Raw genomic sequence first — 23,328 nt, 5'->3', positions numbered from 1 at the left:
AGAACACATATTCAGACGTATAAATCAAAACCTATACCTTTTAATCAAAGCGGTACGCCCCAAGGATCTCTGTAGTTTCGACACATAATAATCATTGTTTCCCATTTACTTAATTACAACTTACCTATAGCACACCGTCACATTTTGTTTATAATATTTTTTAAATATGAGAAAAACAAGTAGTTTTCGGAAATTAATTTAACTTGTTCTAGTTCCGGAGACATGACGAGACAAACAAATGTAGGTAAATGGGTAAAGTAACAATAAAGTAATGCTAGCGGTATAAAAGTGGGTAGTTAAAGGGAATGTTATATTACTGAGAACATTACGTTTTCGTTTCAATATACGGATGCTTAATTTTCCGTAGGAAAGCATCGCACAAAGTAATAAATAAATTGTGGGAAGAAAACGACAGTTTCTGATGGTATAAGACATTTTGCCAGAGGTGACTGTGTGTCTGAAAGGGGTTATGATCTTTCCCGCGGATGAATTTTGAGTTAGTACGTATGTAGCCATAAATATAGATCTTGGAGTTTGAATCTTAAAGCCTGATTCCCACTGGGACGCAACGCGAAGACGTAAGCGCACTGCAAATAAGTTGACCAATCACGACGAATGGATCTGAACTGTCGCTTTTGATTGGTCAACTCACTTGAGTTGCGCGTTCGTTCTTGCGTTGCGTCCAATGGGAAAGATAAAGTTTAAAGCGACACGTGGTTTCAAAATACATAACTTTTTGACATGTCTTATATCACTGTTTTGACCTTCTAAACTAATGCAACTTTGCTATTAAAACCTAATGACAATAATGTTGGTTGATACAACCTGATGTTGTATGCAATAATTTACTAATTAACATTTCTGTTGCCATAATTTTCAAGATTTCCTAAGCTGATGCCACAAATGCATTCACGTTTTGTATATTTACAAAAATGGCTATAGTGGATCTTAGTGGTCTCTGGAGATACTCAATTCTACTTGATGTACAAATTCAAATACAATTTAATGAAACAGTTGACATGAGAAATGTTATAAATCAATATAAGTCGAGCAATAAAATCAATTCATAAACCTATAATAGAAATGTGTTGGCTATTTGCCTTCCTGGATAAATTAATTTTTTTTTTTAAAAACGTAAGACAACTTATTTCGTATGCATTAAATGGTAAATGTCCATTATGAAAAGTAATACATTCAATACACAGCCGAGAGTGTAATTTTCCAGACACGGATCTTATATTTATATTTATAACATTTGTAGTAATGTTCTGCTCGTTTTTACTTTGTGGAACCGAACCGATTAAACGTCATTAAATCACACTTTGATCAATATAAACGTTTATTTGAGAAGGCCGAAATACTTTGCCGTCTATAATTGTAAAAACAGTTACTTTGTATGACGACAAATGGCCAACAATAATTTAACATCCTATTTACTTCCCTTTTATAAAATTAGTGACTTTATTTATTTACCATTTCGTAGAAACGCCCAATATTTCTTCTTTCTGTAATGTTTGAACAACATTTTCCTAGCATTAGTAAATCTTTTTATACGGAGCTTCTCAGCATTTCAATTTCCGTAGCGTAATTACGGATGTTGTATGTTAGTGACGTCAGGGTATATATATCTTAGACAACTAATACGCATGTGCTATAAAAGTTTAAATCTTTTTAGTGCACTTTAAAGCCTCGAGGTAACGTCTGATTTACCTCATTTTCCCGCCCCCTCCCCCTAAGTGAATTAAGCATAGATAAACATTGTAACATGGATTGTCAGATTACTGTTGAGAAACGTTACGTTGTGATTTCCAAATATTTGTAATTGTATGATAATATCCATGCGCATGCGTAAACTTCGGATTAGGCTTCCCTCCACGTACCCACGGAAACCACAGTGCAGCGACAGTGGGTGAGATGGACCAGTACACCGGGGTAACCCACTCTTTCAAATAATTCACTGGATTCTTTAAAGGCACAGATATGTACACTGGTCCTTATCCGAAAAGTCTTCTTCTTCTACCTCCAAACTACGGTTTTACCATTTGCAGCTGCCTTAACCACTCGGCCACTTGACTTGAATAAGTAAATACCTAATAATCACAGTAATAAGCCAAGATCAAGTGATCACAACTGTGTTTACATATCCCAAAGTCCATCCACTCATAGCTACCTCACCGACAACTTGTTAACAGCTAATGCCATGTTTAATTACGGAGTTATCTCTAAATTACAACCCAAGTTCAAATACATCTAACAGTGCATTCAATCGGAAACGATAGTGAGGTTAAGCCACAGTCGCGTTAGCATCACAAGACAATAGTATACCAATATTGAAACGCAATCAATGTATACGTAAAAATCATTTATTAATTTGATTATCAAGAAGAAAAAAAAATCTATTTGACCAGTAACGACATCCAGCAGAGTGACATGCGCGTAATAATCTTGACGAGAAATGATATATTTTGATTATTCTGTACACCTTTGGAAGAACATTGACAACTCATGGTAAAGAGGCAGACCATCCTATCAGACAAGCAGACTAAATATCTTTAGAGATTAAGCATAATATTGGAGATTTTTTTGGGGGATTAAGGACATTTTAAGGTACGTTGACTGAGTAGTAAATGTGGCATTAAGTTTCTATTTTTACTTTTGGAGATTATTTTCTTGTTGAAAGCTACACATATTATTTAATAAAGTACGTATCATTCACAAATAGACGATAATTAGGTAATTTGCCTTAGTGTTGGCTTGCTATACTAAGGGTTACTTCCTTACAAACCAGAATTCTTGGTTCAATTCATAACTAATTCTATGGGATTTCCGTTGGCACTGCCTGATCATTGTATACTCAATATCTAAATAACAGAATTTGCATTTTCTTATATCCATATACAAATAGCTATCTTTATCGTTCAAATGTCTTATCACTGTTACTACACTAGGGGTTACATCCTTACAAACCAGAACTATTGGTCTAGCTAAAGGGTCTAGTCGAAAGAAATTAACTAAAACAGAGTGATACAGAGAAATTAAAACCATAGATCGGCAGAATATTCTACAATTATAACCGTTTTATATTACAGAATCATGTTAAAAAAATATTCGAACCGCCTGCTGAAAATAAAAATAAAACCTCTCTTGAACTTTATTTTGATGTTTGATTTACATTGATAACATAAAATAATTATGTGTAACTAATTAAGCACAGGTGGTACTTGAAAATAACGGAAATGTTTGCACCTGCATAAGTAATAAAAACGAATAAAATTTGAAATTTCTATTTCTATTTTCCCTAAAATCATCTGCTTTTATATTTGATTCGAAAAAAAAACACCAATTAATATCAGCTAAAATGGCCCATATAAAGTACTGATGAAAATAAATCTCGTATATCCCGCCAAGTTCTACCGCCTGCCACTTAACCTAACCCCTACGGTTGTATTGAACTCGATGACGCTAGCAAGCAAGGCGTTCTAAACCCAATACTACTTTCAGGGAGTACACACAATGAGTCTCAGAGGAATCGCATAAAATTCCAATAACAAGATTTTTCTAATTGCTAACGTAGGCACTAATTTTGTTGAAGTTATCGCAGTGGACGAATTTGATTGGATTAAATAATACATGTTACGACATTTTTACTTGATTTAGGTACAATAGCATCCAACGTAATCCAATTACGCAGGCAATCGTACGTTATTACGCTGGCGCCGTGTAAACTGCGTGGTAATCTTTAGGTTGTATTCATTGAAAGCCGAAAGAATAGAATTGTCCTTATTGTGTTCAGTTTTTCTTTCATGTCAATCAATCATACATTGTTTGATGCCTTTACTCGGCTCAGACACAGATCAATTCAGAAACCAGCCCCGCCTTTGATGATCGGTCTGGTTGTGCCTTCGCATTATCAATTTTAATAATAGAAAATTAAGGATGTGAATTTTATTGAGTGGATTATTTCTACATATCCTATTAATCAAGACGCGATCTACTGTACTTCCGACAGCAAAAACCAAATTGTTTTAATTGTCATTCTATATAATTTGACTGACGTAATATATTACTTGTTTTGTAAAAAAATTTATAGAAAACTAACCAAATAAACATCCTTTTAAAATAAACGCTTTTGAGATTAGACGCACAAACCACACAATTACATTAATTATGTACCTTGCTCTTTTAAATTTTTTTTAACGATTTTGCCTAACAATTACGATTTACATGGTGATGTATTGTTTACTGCGGATGAGCTTTGCGTCAGGTAAAGTAATTGGTCAGATGTTTGCCCTACTCTGACGTAATTGTGCTTTATCAAACATCTGATCAATTATGCATCGGTTCTTTAAATGTTTCTTATAAGAATGTATTTACAGCACCATACTTATTTTTGCATTTTTGAAAATTTGGTTTTAAGTGTTGTCTTCTATATTGTGTTATATGTACATTTCATTATTGATTTTATCAGAAAGAAAAAAAAAATTAAAAAACCACAAATAATAAAAGAAAGGGGTTCAATATCCAAAAGATATACGATAGATTTGATAGGTATAGTTGATTTTCTACTTCTGGGAGGGGAAAACCCAAGATTATCATATTATTATCTAAATCTGCCCAAGTCTTTCTGAGGCTAGTATGGCAGCCTGCTTTTTTTTTGTATAACCTGCTTATAATTTCATACAGCGTCCATTTTAATTAGCTTTGAACTCTGGCAGTCGAATAAAACACCAAAAATGATAATTCAAAATACTATAATAATATATTTCATATTTTTTTAGCGAATGTATGACGAATATACGAACTATAAAACCGGCACGGTAATTCCTCTTTGGTAAATACCTAATAATCACATACTACAAAAATGGAAAGCTTACATTTAGGCCTACAATGTCTCCAAGTCGATCTAGTCCGTCTACCAATCAGGTTCATCTTCATCATCTTAAAAAAAAACGATACAACATATAATATATTAAATGTGAAGTTAAACAAAAGTTTGAACACAATGAACCAACATGATACAAAAGGTGAACTTCCATTGAACTCAACTGTTCTTTTTGTTCGGTAATATTGTATCACTCGATATACATTCTCAATAAATTAAATTTATTTTATTTATTTATTATTTTACTATGATATAATATACGTAATTTGATGTACACATTCAATGATACACGACGCGAGCTCAACTGACAAACTGGGCTAGTGTATGTGACAACAAGGTCTGGTAACGAAGGAGATAACGTAACTAAATACTAAGGACGTAACGTAACGAAGGACGTAACGTAACGAAGGACGTAACGTAACGAAGGACGTAACGAAGGACGTAAACGCAATAGTAACAAGTGATGGATCATCTGTACTCTCGTCGTTTCTGATTCGTCAAATGACTATGTATTACATGCACGTCCTTTCGTTACGTCATAAAGGGGAACCAAGCTTAAAGGGATGTTCCAGGATAGTACGCAGGCGTAGATTCCATCTTCTACATTTCTTCTAATCACTCTTCAACTTTCACCATGGCATCATTCTTTATCCACTCTATTGACACTGTTGTCTTTACATTTTCTTGCCTATGGATATGTCTGATACATAGGGCCATTATTGAGCCCGTAAGTATGTACGTATAGTTAATAAATCATCTAAAGACAATCAAGTACTGATATTGACATACAGACTTAATGTCACAATATGTCAGAGGTCAAGTGAATGTTTGTCATTACAAACTACTAATTTTATTTTTCATTTTAACTGTCATAATAATTAACATGATGAAGATTTAAGCGATTCGTTAGTAGTACCACAACAAGACACACATACGCACAATATTACATCAGCTTTTGAACACGCGCGTATAACGTTCGTTCGCGCCTTGAATCTGATACATGCCAGTGTAGTTATAACATAATCAAACATTCTCGTTCTAGTTGAGATACCGCATGTATAATACATTATTGCATGACATACTTTTATTTAATATGTTGCACAAAACATGAAAGTCAGAAAAATACTTTTAGCCAATAGAAAATCACCACATAACATAATAACAAGAAACAGGAACAATCATTGGATAACGTCTGAATGAACTTTACAGTCTTTAAGAAACTCAAATTAGTATATCTGCACACGGTTTAATTGTTCAGGTACAATATGGCACGCCATTGCTGCATGAATAAACTGCTAACCTAACCTCTATCGTATTTTAAGATACATTATTTTGTTTCTGTACTATCAGGAAATATGGTCAGAATCTGACAGAATTTGTGATATACCGTTTGTAATCTCAAATAGCCTGGGAATATTGAACGTGTTTGGCGTGATAATAACATCTATACTTAATGCGTGGATGACCTGCCGTATACAGAACCAAAGAGAGCGATTTATTGAAACAGCAATTTCAGTACTTAGACACACGGCAGACTTAGTGTTGCGTATAACTGGGAATTCTTTAATGTGTTTTTTGTTCCATTTAGGCCTGAAGTACTATGCGAATGGATCATCGAAGATTGTATGCTTTTTTGGCCGTGCTGCCTTTTGTATTAATATCTACAGTGAACTCTGTAGATCCTAGCACGACGACAGACTGTTTCAAACACACAAAAATGAAACATATAGCATCAAAGCCAGGGTGCCAGGACCAGGTTATATACGTGCATGGATGCTGGGGTCGTTGTGATTCAAATGAGGTAAGATTCTTAATCTTATTTAATTTGATTAAAGTGGAACTGAATGGTTATGTAAATGTAGGTGTCTTTTTAATTATTTAATATATTACATGATTTAGCATAGTGGAACGGGTAAGTCTGAGTTCATGCTGGCGTGCCATGGATATGTACCCGAATTGCTAATTCGCTATCAATGTTGTATGTAACATTTTTAGACTACTACTACTACTTTATCTGAAATAATGTAGCTATATTGTATATTAAAATTGTAATCTTTCATTGGTCGATCTATTTTAAAATATGACAAATAACCCATAAAAATACAATAATTTCTGAAGTAACATAGAAGTTAATATCTGTAAAATTAATTGAATTTCATAGTGCTTAATTTTTCTGTTTAAATTTAAAAATAACAAAAGGGGTTTAAGATACAGTAGGCCTAATTAGCTTGTTCAGTTTCATATTAAAGATGTATTTTCCACAAAAACATGATAAATGAAGATTAATTAAATCAGACTTTGAGTAGGTTATTTGTAGGTTGAATAAAGATAAAGTTAAAAAAGGGAAAATCATTTTTTTTCCCGATCCAAATTTTGGTAAAAGTGAATAATTATTAGGTAACATTAAAATTGATTTTTTTCTTTTTTTTTAAAGAATTATTTTTTCACGGGGACAATATATCTTTAAGAATTTTATGCTCTTTTCATTTTCCATTTTGGTGAGCCACTTGACAGTGATTAATTTCGCTTTTTGGTCAACCGGTCTTTTGGATTTTGAACTCTTTTTTGTTTTGTTTTTTGTTTTGTTATGTATTTGTTCTTTTCTTACAAAATAAATTAAATGAAAGTCGGTCGGTCGGTCGGTACATAATTAACTTATTTTTCTCTTTCTTTCATGATCTTGATTTTTATGATTTTCAACAAAGATTATGGAAGAAATATTTGTAACGGGAGCTTCATATTTTGCCTCTGGCGGCATATTTTTACTTTTATGTTTTTGCTTTAGCTTTTTGGTTACTTAAAAAAAATCTCAATTGAGATCCAGTGAATGTCATCTACGGCATTATATTGTTTAATTTAGATTATTGAGAAGTAGTTTTACTATTTGAAGAATTTCATCTTATAAATTAAAATAACATATCTTTAAAGATGTATTGTCCATAACAAATTTTTTTTGGATATGTGATTTTAATGTAACATAATAGTTATCCACTTTGACCAAAAATTGGACAGGAATTTACCTGAAAAAACTGTAATTTAAATAAAAAAAGTGTCAATTGGCTGCCAGCCAATGGGTTTTTGGTTGAATTTAACCATCTATTTTGTCATTTTATAATTGAAAACATCGTTTTTTTCCTACGGATGTGATTACCTTTATTAAAACTAAAAAACAACATATTCAAAGTCTGACTTAATTAATTTTCATTTTTCATGTTTTTGGGGGACAATACATCTTTAAGATACATGTTTTAAACTTAAATAAAATAACTACTAACTATTCAGTAATAATAGTTATCTCACGTGTGACATACAGACACATGTGAGGGGGGCAAGCACATATTCGAGAATGTTAGCCCTCGAAATTCAATCGTACCCCCACGCGTAAAGGATTTATTATTTTTATTATTTAGCTGTATATTGTATATTCGATTTTTAAAATTAATTGAATATAAAATAGTATCGACGGTAATAAGTCGTGTGTGCAATCGCCTGAAACATTATTCTTTTCTATACGACTATATTTAATACCAATAACACACGTAAATTAAAATCAAATTCCAATATTTATTATTTTCACTGACAGTTAAGGTGAGTCATTGAGACAGCATGATAGAATACAAACATTATTTGCATTGATATTGATTGATATACGGTCGCCTGAAACGGTATGTTTGCAACACACGTATACCAATTATCGCAGAAATACCATAAGTAGCTGGGACTGATCGAGAAGGTGTAATTAAATGACTCTAGCAACATTTAAATGTAAATCAACGTCAGTGCTGGAGTTGAAGAATCAGTTAATAACACCCAGAGCTTATTATAGGTGTGGGTTTGCGAGTCTCGTAATGGTGTTAATAATGGGACTTAAAGTATTGGCGGAAATGACAGTAAACGTCAAGACACAAGACAAAATGATGGATCATTAAGTGTACACGTGATCAATAAAACAGTGTGTCTTTAATTTGCATTGATCCAGTGTAATCCTCTCAAACATATGATAATATAAACATCCTGGGACGAGCGCAACCGACGCAACGTAAGAAAATGCCCTTAAATAATTGTGTTTTCCCCCGCCTGCGTGGAATCAAACCTACGATGTTTGCAGCACTATTGCGTCGTCGGTTCCCACTTGTGATTACGCAATACAGCACTTTGCGTCGATACGTCGTTGCGTTGCGTTCTAGTGGGAATCACGATTAAAGCTTGGTTTCCACTAGGACGCAACGCAAGGACGTAACGCAACGCAAAGTGATTTGACAAATCACAAGCAATGAATTATTCGAACAGTCGCGTGTGATTGGTCAACTCGCTTGCGTTGCGTCTACGTCTTTGTGTTGCGTCTCTAGAGGGAACCAAGCTTATAAGACGTAACGCAAGGACGTAAACGCAACGCAAGTACTTTGACCAATCACAAGCGATCGATTATACACACTGTCGTTAATCATTGGTCGACTCGCTTACGCCGTTGCGTGGCGTCTATCGACGTAATGTTACGCAACACAACGACGTATTGACGCAAAGTGCTGTATTGTATAATCACAAGTGGGAACCGACGACGCAATAGTGCTGCAAACATCGTAGGTTTGATTTCACGCAGGCGGGGGCAAACACAATTATTGTAATGCTTGGTTCCCAAGTCCTTTGCGAAACGTTCTAGTGGGAACCAAGCTTTACGCGATTACATATGCGTGATTTACGTGTGAGCTAAAACAATAAAACGTGCTATGAACATTAAAACAGTTCTCCGAAGTAGAATACATAATATTGACATGTCTAACAAATTTGATTGATAATTGTTTTTCTTGTGTATATTGCCACAACCACAAACGAGTCTGCATTAGAATTATTGTTATTTTGTTTATCTTATCTAATTAGCGTTTTATGAAAAAGGTCTCATTTGTGGCGAACGTCACACTTATATGGCAACGTGTTATGACCACTGATAGTGTGACAATAAAATCTCGATTCGAAATATTCATCCATTTTACTAGTAACATATATTTTTTATAGTTTCTATTTAATTATCAATAACAATACCAACAAAGCCAAAACTTCTCAATTACACATATCAAAATAGATTAAATCTGTTATCATAAAAAATAGTCACCATCTATTAATACTATATATATAGAACGAGAATTGGGTTTTGTTTTCTAATAGTGGTGTATAGTTTATTCAATAAACAAACTAGCGCTTTTTATAGTTCTCTCGGAAAAGTAATTTAAAACAATGAATGAGTTATATAAAAAGATCTATGACAATAATAAAGCACAGTAAAAAGGTCAAATGGAAACGCCGAGTCATAATACAGCAGAACACCTCATTTACATAGGATCTATCATCCTCTGTGCCAGTGGCGTAACGCAGAGGCCTGAGGCCCCTGGTTTAGGGACCCAAAGTGGCCCTCCAACGCTGGAGGCCTCGGGCATTTTTATCTTGCTATTTTGTATGCACTATCTTCTGTGTGTATGTTGCACTTTTTATGTATGTGACACGTATTGTGCCTATGTAAGTGCCCCACTAATTGTCAGCTTCCGATGTTTTGGGTCACCCACGGAAAACAAAGTCTAATTAATAAAATTAAATATAAATTTCGCAAATTTACCAGCTTGCTATTTTAGGAATAATTGGTCTGCAAAACCATTTTTATTGATCTCTACTGTTTCACAAGAAATGTGTGAAATAGGTTACTGTTAACTAACCCAACTAGTCTCATAAACATTAATACAACAATACTAGAAGTCAGTAAATCATTATTAAACATGATGGTTATTGTACAAACAGCTCTTTACGGGTCTCTCTCAAATACACATCTGTAACGTAACGAATACTGAACAGAACATTAGTATTGACAAATATTTAATTGAAAGAAACTCCGGAAAGGTCAGAAATATAACCCAGAAAAATACTAAGATTCATCATCAACTTAAAAGCATTGTCAACTCTAGGAAAGTGTTTCAGACTGGTAAAAAAATGCAATTGTAAAAAAAAGTGGGAACGGGTATGAAACGGGTGAACATAAGTTGTTTTTAATTTGTTTATTTCACAGTTATTTATTTCCGAAATCGTATCCGTCGGCTCTTCGGCTCCTTTATATACTATACTACTACTACCATCATTCCCCATCCGATTTTAGTACGGTATTATGTCTAGTAACAGTAAACAGCATTTGCAGTTTCTTGTCGGCTTACTACAACCTTAAGCTCTATACTATCACAAGCTAGTTGGACAACACAAAGTATGATGTGCCCAAATATGGTAGTGATATACCCAAATATGGTAGTGATATGACATCATCATGTCTATAATATTGGCACATCACATTTTTTTTGTCACATAATGTTTGATAGTGTAGACAAAGCTTTAGTATTGTTTTCTACTTCAAAAGACAATAATATTATTATATTAATCAATATTATTTGTGAATATTAAATTAATGATGTACTTCAATAAATCATTGATAGTGTACAATCGGTAATTTGGTTTCCTGAATTAGTTCTCTTTTCATAAGAAATTAAACTAACGCGTATTTTCCATTTGATTTCCGGATGTGGTTAATTTCGAACTTCTCCTAAAAGCCAGCTTGTTTTCATAATGACGTTTACAAAGACATTTTTTTTTTCATTTAATTCCGTTTTATTACTCCATTGTGAATTAAGGATCTATTAAGGAACTACTTTTCATGTAGGCGTAACAGTACGTCTCAACCATAGTGTATATACAAATGACACGAATCATCCGTACCACATTCATCATCTGGCCCTATAATATCTTCAACATCAAATTCGTTACACCAGCTAGCTCACCATTCCAAACATCCTTATCATCTACACCATGTACCATCAACTGTATTTATTGTCTTTTTTATGTAATTCCACCAGTCGACGTTTCGATTTTTGTCTGAAAATCAAGCTCAAATAGTATATATATACTGTATAACGCCATATGTGCCAAAATACATTTTACTAAAATTAAGTCAAAACTCCTTCTGGAACCCAGACTACATAAAACAGTACCGTCACCAACTTACTTACTATACCATCTACACCATTATTAGGTTGATAAGGACGGTGGGGAAATGGGTACTGCATTTATTCATTCAATCTTAAACCTGGTCACTCTAGTTAATATACAGAAAACTGGTGAGGTTGCGCGCGCATTTTAATTCAGTTCTGGCTTATTCAAAAATTTAATTGCGCCAACTTTACATTCAAATAGTTGTGACGTAAATTAAAATATTATTTTTTTCTTTCAGATTCCGGAGTTGGAACCTCCATACACGGCCGCCTTCCATCCTATGTGTTACTATGATACATACACGACGGCTACAAAAACACTGAGTAATTGCGCAAATGGCGTAGACCCAACCTACACGTATATAAACGCAGTCACATGCGTATGTAAAGCCCCAAGTTCTTCAGAATCTGCGTACGCATACCGCCCAGACAACTACGTATAACCGGTTGCCGGACGAATAGCAGACACCATGGACAGATCAGTTATTATTGCAGCTTCCAAGACAACCTAAATGCGCATATGGCCCAGATAACCGACCACCGGGCGAATAGCACTGTAACATGGAAATTACCAGTTACTATTGCAGCTTCCAAGACAACCTCTGCGTATACATAACTCACAGGCAACTATCTATAGCCGGGCAAATAGACCATGGACAAAATTCATCTATTCATTCTAGATATGTGGATTTACTTTGATTTCTGCAAACTTGAAATTCAAAGCTAATTGTATACACGTATACACGTATACCCGAAGAACTGCTGAACAACGCTTGTACAAACGTACCGTCGCCAATTTGCGGCATGGATATTCAACAATAACAAACCTCCAAATATCTAACAACAAACTCTTAATTATTCTATTCATTTTTGAAAGTTGTGTTCTTGAAATGAAATAAATGTTTTTGATTATTAAAAGCTTTGAGCGTCTTAGTGGGTTTTGTTACTAAACATTAACACATTATAAACATTTTTCTAACTCGATACCACTTAATGTAAAATAACACGAATGAAGGATATGGATTTGTTAAAGTCCATTTACAAGCATTAAAATTCGATCTTATTCGATTTAAGTTATAACAACATATATTGGTATTACGATAAATAAAAACTGAGGCCTAAAGCTCGGTTCCCACTAGAGACGCAACGCAAGGAAGTAACGCAACGCAATTTGTTTTACCAATCACAAGCGATGAATTATTCGAACTGTCGCTTGTCATTGGTCAAAACGCTTGCGTTGCGTTTACGTTCTTGCGTTTTTTCCTAGTGGGAACCAAGCTTAACGTTGTGTTTGAATGGACGCAACGCACGGGCGTAAGCGCAACGCAAGTTATTTGACAATCTACTACTTATGTTACGTTTATTACGCTCCTTTGCCTTTTGGGTCCTAGTGGGAATCAAGCTGTATACTGTAGTAATAGTGACGTATCCATGAGTTGTATAGACCACGCCCATGGTTGTTGAAGATGAGTCTTGGAATGTGAGTTTTTGCTAAAATGGCTCCCACCATTTCCATGTACAAAAAAGTGTGTTCGACCCCGCCTACGACACGGCTTGAATTATTACGGTTTAAACGCTATTAAATATATTACATTCAACCACCTCAAGGCGTGTAAGCATTAAATGAACAATATGTAGGCCAAATACAATGATTAGAATATAAATACCTCATTAAGATTTGAGAGTAACAGATCATAATGTTCCAGTAAACTGACATGACAAAAAATAACAATAACATTGAAACTTAAAAAACTCGTTTAAAAAAAAAAACTTGATTTATTACGGTAGTGTAACGCCAGCGTAAATGTTCCATAACATATTTGTATGGGAGTAATACATATTCAATCACTCAAATACAGAAATATACGAATTTGATACTTGGAAGTGTGACAATTAAGTTTTAATATTCTAATATCTGAAGCAGGTTCATCCATTACTCTTTGAGTCATAATTGTGTTTTCATTGCCTTTAGTAATGGCTTGTTTTGGCAGATAATCACGAGTAACATGTTCGTTGCTACAACACAGGTTTGCTAGTATAAAACTGATTCACTTACACTGTGTAATATTCATGAATGGCCACAGGCATGTCCATTACTTCAATAATGACAAAAAGAAGTAGTGCTGCACAATTAATTACCGGACTACTAAACGTCTTCATTATAATCACTGTGTTTCTATTATTATTATTATGTGAACATTTCATGCATAGTGAGAACATCGGATATACCGCTGAAACTTATCGGAATTATTATCGGATGTAACTCTGATACGATTCGGATCAGGTTAAATCCGTTCCACACGCCTTGATTCATCCGATTTTGCAGATGTTATTAGTTATCGTGCATTGGGTATTAGGAATAAATTGATACACATGTTAACGTTAAACCTTGTCTGGAAATAGAAGCTACTGACAGAGATAACATGTATTTAATATAATGCACCTAGACTTGTATTTAACTGACTTGCAATAGTCGGTTAGATATTATCTAATGACACCTGCAGAATCGTGTGCTTGCCTCTAGTGCTTTAGTTTACACAATCATGAGTTAACAGCTAACGCTGTTGGATCTTTGTTGTGATAGCTTATGTTACCAAACACCGTTACAATTCGGCTTGATTTGAGGCCATCTATGTTGCTTTGTAGACTTGCCCCAAGTCTGTAGTTTAGTATGTGTTGTATCCCAATGGGCTGACGTATTATACGTATGAAACGCCATGTGTGCCAAATTATGCATTTTTTCACCAATATTAAGTCGAAATGCAGTCTGGAACATAAATTGCCACCTGTCAGGTTTGAATGTTTTTATAAAATAAATATCGATAGGACAAATGAATTTTTTATTTTCCGTGTTTTAAGTAGATACATGTGATGTGACCAATGTAGCGTTACCCGTGAAACAAAATTATAACAAATTAGTTTTAGTATCCACATGTGTTGGCTATTATAATAATCATCATCTCAGAATAATCAGAGAGTTATAGATATTATGTTTTCCGAAAGTGCGTTTATTACACAGCCAAATTATTTCGATTCGGATGGGCTTATAATAATTAATACATAGCGTACGAAACGTGTGCATAAGTAAAACAATCTTAGAATTTCGTTTCGTATGTTAGATGTATCTGAATTTTATCAACCACGTAACGACCATAAATTCATTTCCTAGATATTCAATTAATTGATACTCAAAACTTTACGTGAATATCTATACGAATTTGATATTGACGATGATAAATCAGTGATGGTAAGAAACAACCTTAATCGGTTTAATCTAGGTCTCGGCGAATTTGTTTATGTGACGTGTTATTTATTCTCAATGCAATTGTTTGGGGCTTTATAATAAAATTCAAAATGCAATGTAATTGATACTCGTCATCGATGTATGAATCGATCGATTGTGGGAAGAGTTAGAGATGTTCTAGTTTTTATATGAACTAAAAAGGTTCATTGAATCATTATACCCTTATAATGTGGCCTAGTAAAGATGAACGCATCCACTAGACGACTGGTGGTTTAATAAACCCTATCTAATAAAATACAGTAATCTCCTTTGGGACACTCCATTATGTAGGAGACATTTTAAAGATACCGTTTCGTGTGAAACGAACGAGTGCAAACGACAAACGTCCAGTAAGGAACACCACTGTTAAATATAAATTCTGTTAGGTCCCTTAATAATCTGTATTATATTATAGGTATCGTTATAAAATGGTTTTCTTCTATGACATTACTCTTTCCTAAATAAACGACTTTAATCTTGTTTCCTACTATAACGCAACACAAAGATGTACGTTCGCGAAACCCAAGTGATTTGACCAATCACCAGCGATGGATTATCCGAACTGTCGCTTTTGATTGGTCAAATTATCGCGTTACATGGAATACGTCCTTGCGTTCCATCCAAAGCTTGGTTGTCGCAGTAATGCGTCGTTCCCACACTAGAGACGCAACACAACGGCGTAACGCAACGTAAGGGATTTGACCAATCACAAGCGATGGATTATTCGAACTGTCGTTTGTCATTGGTCAACTCGCTTGCGTTACGTTTACGTCCTTGCGTTGCGTTCTAGTGGAAACCAGGTTTTAGAAACAATGCAAGGAAGTACTGTAATCCGCAACGCAGGTGAATTGACCAATCAAAAGCGATTGATTATTCGAACTGTCACTTGTGATTGGTCAATGTGGTGTGGTAACCAAGTTTTAGTGTGAACCAAGCTTAATACGACAGCCTGATTATCTGAACTCAGTGTGGGAGGAGATTTATGGCTTCATATGCTCTAAAATAAAATATTTATGCAATTTTAATTAGAAAAATCTCAAAGTTTATTTTAGACTCGAGCATCCCATGGGTCTTGAAACATGTGTTTTTAGTTGAAGATTGCTTTTAACTGATTGATAAAGTAATACAATACAGCTGAGGGCTAGTATTGATAAATAATATAAAGCAATACGACAGAATGTGACTAGGGGAAAGGAGATGGGAGATCTTACGGGCCTGATTTTACTTAAGTCAAGATAGTTAAGAAGTGCTTAAGTGAAACACCGATGCTTTATTTATCAAACTAGTTCTTTTTATCTTATTGAATGGACTTCTTCATCTAAAAAAAGCATGACTTAAAGCAAAGCAAAAATGATTTGTTTTGCGAAGCGCGCTTGCTACGATATGATTTACTAAGCTGTTGATTTACTGTATAGCTTCATCAGTGAATGAGTAAACAAGACAAAAGAAAAAAAGTTTGTGAGTCACTTTGCAACTCCATACATGGTTTCAAGAATTAATTGCGCGTACCTTCCTTAAAGATGTATTGTCCCCCAAAAAACATAAAAAATGAAGGTTAATTAATTCATACTTTGATTAGGTGATTTTGTAATTTTAATAAGGTTAATCACTTCCATAGAAGAAAAACAAAAACAAATAATGTTTTCACTTATAAAATAACATAATAAATAGTTAAATTCGACCAAAAATCCATTGGCTGGCAGCCAATTTTACTATTTATTGCTTTAAATTACAGTTTCTTCAGGTAAATAAATTTTGTTTACATCCAATTTTTGGAAAGTCGATAACTATTATGTAACATTAAAATGGCATATTCAACAAACAAAATTGAAAAAATTATTTTTCAGGGGGACAATACATCTTAATGTATGTATTAATGTAATTTTACTCTTCCCTTACTGAACCAACTACATATGGGCCTACAGTATCATCAACTATCGCTTGTGATTACTTCTGTTTTCACGGGCTATACATCCTTGCGCATGCGTCCTAATGAGAACCATATCAAGCAATTCGAGATTCGTAGTAGAACTTTCATTACAAACTAATCTTTAAAATTGAGACGTCATTTTCTACGAACGTGCCTATTAATACTTTAGTCCTAATGAAAATATAAACACTTTTACAAGCGTTGTGATTAGCGAAATGTGTAGTAATTTACTCTGGGTAAAGTACTGTTGATTATTAGAACAACCGTAGGCTAAAAAATAATAAATAATAAGTAGAGACATATAAAATGTATCGTGTAAACTGTAAATGACTACATTTACTAGGGCAGACAGCGACTCAAAATGCATTTAAGGACACCATTTTGCTCATTAACTCAATACATGAACAATTTAATTCATCATAATTTACTTATAAGTTGCTAACTTTCAATACAAAAATAGAAATTAAACGCTCAGAAATTGACCGAAATACGTAGCAAATGACATAGATCAACAGAGGGCGTGCTATTAAATAATTCTGTCCAATTGAAGATACAGGTAACTCGAGATTTAATACAGTTCTGTAACCCCACCAACACATCAATGCTAGCCAAAGTAATAGTATGTAGCTATAGCCATTAATGGAAAATATAGGAGTAGTCAGATCCGAGGCTGTGATTCTTTTCATCCTTACACAACATTTCCAAAATCATAGGCAATATAAATGAGTTTCGCCCGATACATGAAGGAACAAATTTCAGCATTTCTTCATTATAAACGAACATTGTGACTGACAAGACCTATATTAAAATTTACTTTGTTTCTGCGTTGTGCAAAAACGCACTAAAGAGCGCATATTAATATAATTATCAAATCTAACCTCATTTGAATAAGCCGATTGGAATGAACACAATTTAAAGTGTCTTGTCATGTTTTGCACTGATCTATTTGACAAAGGTTATGAAAGTCAAACCGTCATACCTTAACAGTAACAATGCAATTACCATTGCTCATATTATTAATGATTATCTGTAGATCTAAAATAGGAACGGATGGCGGGTGAGAATGGGCGCGCAATAAACAAATCTATGCCACATTGACCTCTAAATAGAAAAATCGCTCTACTTACGTAGAGGTCTTCTTCGAGATGCAACGAAAAGTAATAGGATTAATACATTATATCAATATATCAATTTGTGACAAGCATTTTTGAAATAATGAGCAGTAATACTATACTAATATGCGCATGCGTAAATGTCATACGTGCTTTAAGTGCCTCTTTACTATCGAGCTGACGTCATAGAAAATAACTTGTATGAGTATGCTAATAATCACCCGTTAGAGGAGATTAGGCACTTTTGCGTTGGGTGGAGTTACTTTGTATGGCACGCTTAACGAAAACGCCTCTTAATATACCAATCTAACGTTAATGTTTTAAATGTTTAAACAAATTCAAAGCACAAACGCTATAAATACAAACATGCCTACAGCTTTTGTACGCATGCGTCAACTTCTATACCCGATGGACAGCAAGCCTGATACAAGTGAAGAAAACTATGGCATTTGTAAGCTATAAATTGATGTTTCTGAAAATCTTTTCTTGAAACGATTCTCGTAGAAAAAGAAATGATTTTTATTATTTAAAATCGATAGAATTTAATCCCCAAATGTTTTTCAAATACTTTAAAATCTTTCTTTTTAAATTGGTAAGTGTGAGTATGACGTCCCTGGCTTATGACTGCTAGTTTTCAAAGTCTAAGTGACAGGCTTAGATTATTTGTTACTAGCAGCCAGTTGACGACGAAGAAGGAGGAAGTTGGTTGTGGAATTATTTTGTAGTTTCTACAACAGAACAATTAAAATCTCAAAATGTCATATTATTTAGTCATACCGTAGTCGTCATAGTATATTTTATTTGTCCATCAATTAAGATAATAGAGATTTGTTTTGAAAACTGTCAACAATATAAAGAAAATGTAAAGGAGAATAACAATTAATACAAAGAAGATATAATATGAAAACAAATGTCTAACTAACAATTTATCCATAATCAATAGTCATAGTCATAGTATATTTTATTTGTCCATCAATTAAGATAATAGAGACGTGTTTTGAAAACTGTCAACAATATAAAGAAAATGCAAAGGACAACAACAATTAGTACAAAGAAGATATAATATAAAAAAACTGTCTAATAACAATTGATCCATGATTAATTAAAAGAAATTGATAAATGAAAAGCCAGGCCCAATCATTAATTGAATGACTGACCAACCGAGCATCGGGCGACCAATTGACTAACAGTCCAATAACAAGATAGTATGAACACATCGCTGACCAGATAAGCGATAATGACTGACTGTGTCTACATAAGAAAACTGACGGAATATCAACTGTATTCGGTTTGAACAATTTATATTATGACGGACTTGTACTTTGTAAGCAAGACAGAAAGTGACCGATTATTAACGACAATCACGTTCTATCTATAGGTTTACATCACGTATCCATATCTTTCATTTTTCGAGGCAATTTTGCATCCACATTTAGTAGCAATGCTCGCCCTTACTATACAATAACATTGATTTTCAAGAAAGTGATGATTCTAAAGAGCTGCAAAACAGCAGAACATAACATTTTATATTCACTGAACATAGTAGTAAACATCAGATGTTTTAACCACGCCTATTAAACAACGGTCCAATCAGTTTAGTCTACAAGAAAGTGACAAAACTACTGTGAAAAACGTTTTCAAACTGATGATTTGTAGGGCGCCACCTATCATCAAGCTCATGTTAAAAAGTCTGGAATGAGGTAATAATTGACTTTAATGTACTTGATAGATTCCAAATAATCACTTGTATTATGTCTGATGGAAATGAAACTAGAATTTAAATCCGTTCAATGATAATCTACTGAAAAGATTCATCTACAAACGTTGGAAAAGGAGACTTTCAGAAGGCGCCACCTATCGTCTGTTACGTCACGAACTTATTTGACACTCATCTATCTTAGATACAAGCCGAGTATAATCTCTGGGAACTTTCCATGCGACAGAACAAGATTAATGTATTACATAAACCACACGTTCACATCAAATCATATGCTACAGAATAACACATATGATACTCGCGTGTATTCATCGAGTGTAATGAGAGGAAGCAATACAAATGGACGGGCCTCGCGTGTCGCTTGAATAAAACACACAAAAGCATGATATTTCAACAAAATATTTGAGAGGGAGAATTTAGCTTAGCGACGGAACCACCAAAGCATCGGTATATGTTTTGAGTCCTATTCGAACAGAATTAGCCTACAGTTCAGTCAACTCCATATCATGGAAGTCTGTAGTTGGGAGTCTATTTACATACATTTACCATTACATCAAAACATTAATTTACTTAAATACAGTTCATAGTCAGTTATATTGTGTACAAATATCTTGACGAATGAAAGCGGCATTTGTCAAACAACTATTTCTAAGAACATTAAAATAGAACAATCACATTAAGTCCATACTAACAAAACCTCCTCTGGCAAATCATCACTGCAACAGTAGCAAGATAAACTGGTTACTAACAATGCCCTAGTTATTCAAAACATTTGTTTAAGTAATCAATTACCAGACATCTGAAGAATAAGGGAGAAAAGGAAGTGTTAAGCCTTTAAGAGGGATGGAACTATTTCACGACTAGGATTTCTCATAAAGCATAACGAACATGTTGTATTGAATATTCGACAACATCAATACATTTGTTAGCGTGGTTAGTCATGATGAGATAACAGTTGACACTTAAATCACAGTGAAACGATAGCCTACATCATCTAGTTCGGTGGCCGGAGAAAACTCCGGGTTTGCACTACGGTATGTTTTTTCGGCGCTGCGTTTGCACACGCTTGATAGGCCTACGAGATGAGAAATCTTTGCTTGGTCAAAATGTTTCTATAATTGTTTTTATAGGCCGTGTAGACATCCCAGACAAACATGTTTGGTTACTAGTATTTTAATTTATTATTTTAAAGAATAAAAATGGATTTATTTTCGTAAACATTAGGCCACTAATTAAAGACTTCGAAGTATCTGCAAAAACTCATACAACCATGAGTTCACACAAAATACTAAGCTATATCGACAGAGGGCTCACTATCATAATATTTTGTAACGGTGACTTGTTGTGGCATGATGAGTTCAGTACTCTACAGGGAAAACATAAATCAATCAGTGAATTCGGTTCCAGAAGAAATAATTTAAAAAAAATGTTGTAACACATAATAAAAACCATGCAACGTGGAAATACGAGAGTAAAAAAATGTCAACAACCGAGCCTCGAACTCGTATTGTAGGCCTAACTTGATAGTCATCCGTCCAAGGCAATCTAATAACAGAATGCTGAGCTTCGGAGATCAAAGGGTGTATCTATGGCTGCGACACGATCAGTTCCATTTCCAGACACCGCACGCCGCGGAGAATATAGTACAGTACTGTTGGTATTTGTCGCAGCCAGATATAAGATCAAAGGACTGTTGCGAGTACATATCTTGGCAAGGCGAGCTCAGTGTCCTGTTGTTAGATTGCCTTGATCCGTCCAATCCAAGAAAACAATTCAATTATAGATGTCAACATAGCTCTTCACATAGACGGTCATCATACCGGAATAAGTTCCGCTATTAAATTAAATTCTAAATCGATACAAGATCATAGACGTCAAGTATGAGTGTTTTGTAACAACATTTTTTATTGTTATCCAAATTTAATGATGAGAGAATATCGTGAATGCACCTACGCGCGTGACGTCATCACACGCTATATTTTTATAAAAGTAATTCACAATTGCCAAATACGTGATTATTTAATAATACTATATGTATATTATATAAACACAACAGGAATGAAATGAAATGTTTTAATTGGAACATTAAACTATGATTATATCCACTTAGCTGTAGTTGCTAAGATGTTTCACTATTTATATTAGGCCTACATCATAATATAAATGTCTTATGAGATGATTATGAAATGAGATATTAGTTCGCATGCAAGTTTGAAAGAAGAAAAAATCTGCAAAATTTAATTTTTTTAAATCTTTAAATTTTAATTATGCAAAAATACATAAATATATATTTCTGGAGATCATGGAATGAAGCTAAAGTTAAACCTAAAAACAGAATTCACTGGAGAGAGATTCTTGTAGTCTTTTGGGAAACTCGACCCGAAGAGGATAGGTGAGGTAAGGTAAGCTTGTTTTACACGAGAACACTGAAAACGGAGTAATTTATCAACCGTTTTACCCGTGTCGATACTTTCTGAATTAATAATAATAATAATGAGTTATTACAAAACAATGAAAGTGAAATCTTGATAATTCATAACGGGTCCATCTTCAACTTGTCAATAGCTGCGCTATTATATGCAATGGTAAAGGTATTTAACCACATCTTAAAAGCTTTGACCAAATAAACAATTCCTTATGACGCAATATTTAAATGTAAACGTAATAACGCATTGATTCCGGGTTCAATCGTTGCTACAGAAAGCTTAATCGTTGCTACGAAAAGCTCAATCGGGGCAATAATAATCTTTCCGTCGTGATTCTAAGTCATCATCAACAACCTTTCAATACGTCACTTAGGCTTGCCCCAAGTCTGTAATTATTGTCTTTTGTATGTTAAGTCCACCAGCCGTTGTTTCGTATGAAACGCCAAATGTGCCAAAATATTTATCTTTTTTACTAATTTCAGTATAGCAGGGAAGAGTGAAATTATTCTTCCTTGGGTATAGAGCCTACACACTACGTCACTTAACGTACCACTTTGTTACAACAAGTATAATTTATCAAACATAGTTTGAAATTGTTCTAGCCAGATGTGTAATCCTAACGAGAACCAAGCTTTACGATTGTTAATCCCTTCGTAATGAGATATAAAGTGGACGTTTCTAATTATAAACAAAAAAAATCAGAGTGACGTTCTTCAGTTAAAAACATCACTATAGCTAGATAATCATTGTTACGGACTTTTCACCTTAAAACAGGTTACAGATGACTGTTCTAAGAACATTAGTCTCTGTCGCACCGAAGCGAGACTTTTAGGAATTATTCATCAACGTTATGAGAGAGAACCTAGTCTATAAAAACAAAATTCCAGCGTGGGGTAACACTAATTACTAATAATTATTAGTTTTAACGCATTCAGTTTCTCTCTTAATAATGACGGTGT

General features: G+C 34.0%; 2 protein-coding genes across 3 annotated transcripts in view; one reads left to right on the top strand and one right to left on the bottom strand.

Moving 5' to 3' along the window:
• Positions 1 to 12,547, top strand: part of LOC144851630 (glycoprotein hormone beta-5-like) — a 234,143-nt gene extending 221,596 nt beyond the window's left edge. The window contains exons 1-4 of one of the 2 annotated variants that reach the window (XM_078709192.1): positions 2,289 to 2,607; positions 6,471 to 6,683; positions 12,141 to 12,409; positions 12,502 to 12,547. In XM_078709192.1, the coding sequence (XP_078565318.1) occupies positions 6,483 to 6,683; positions 12,141 to 12,344 (405 nt within the window). In that variant the 5' untranslated portion in view covers positions 2,289 to 2,607; positions 6,471 to 6,482 and the 3' untranslated portion in view covers positions 12,345 to 12,409; positions 12,502 to 12,547. Of the gene's footprint in view, positions 1 to 2,288; positions 2,608 to 6,470; positions 6,684 to 12,140; positions 12,410 to 12,501 lie in introns of those variants that run through there. The other variant, XM_078709193.1, reaches the window with a different exon arrangement.
• Positions 1 to 23,328, bottom strand: part of LOC144851613 (rab3 GTPase-activating protein non-catalytic subunit-like) — a 194,146-nt gene that overhangs the window by 39,927 nt on the left and 130,891 nt on the right. The gene's annotated exons all lie outside the window — the stretch shown is intronic.

Source organism: Antedon bifida, chromosome 9 (genome assembly GCF_963402885.1).
Source record: "Antedon bifida chromosome 9, ecAntBifi1.1, whole genome shotgun sequence".
NCBI classification, from domain to species: Eukaryota; Metazoa; Echinodermata; class Crinoidea; order Comatulida; family Antedonidae; genus Antedon; species Antedon bifida.
The sequence above is the reverse complement of the archived record's forward strand: the minus strand, read 5'-3'. Positions and strand labels throughout refer to the sequence as shown.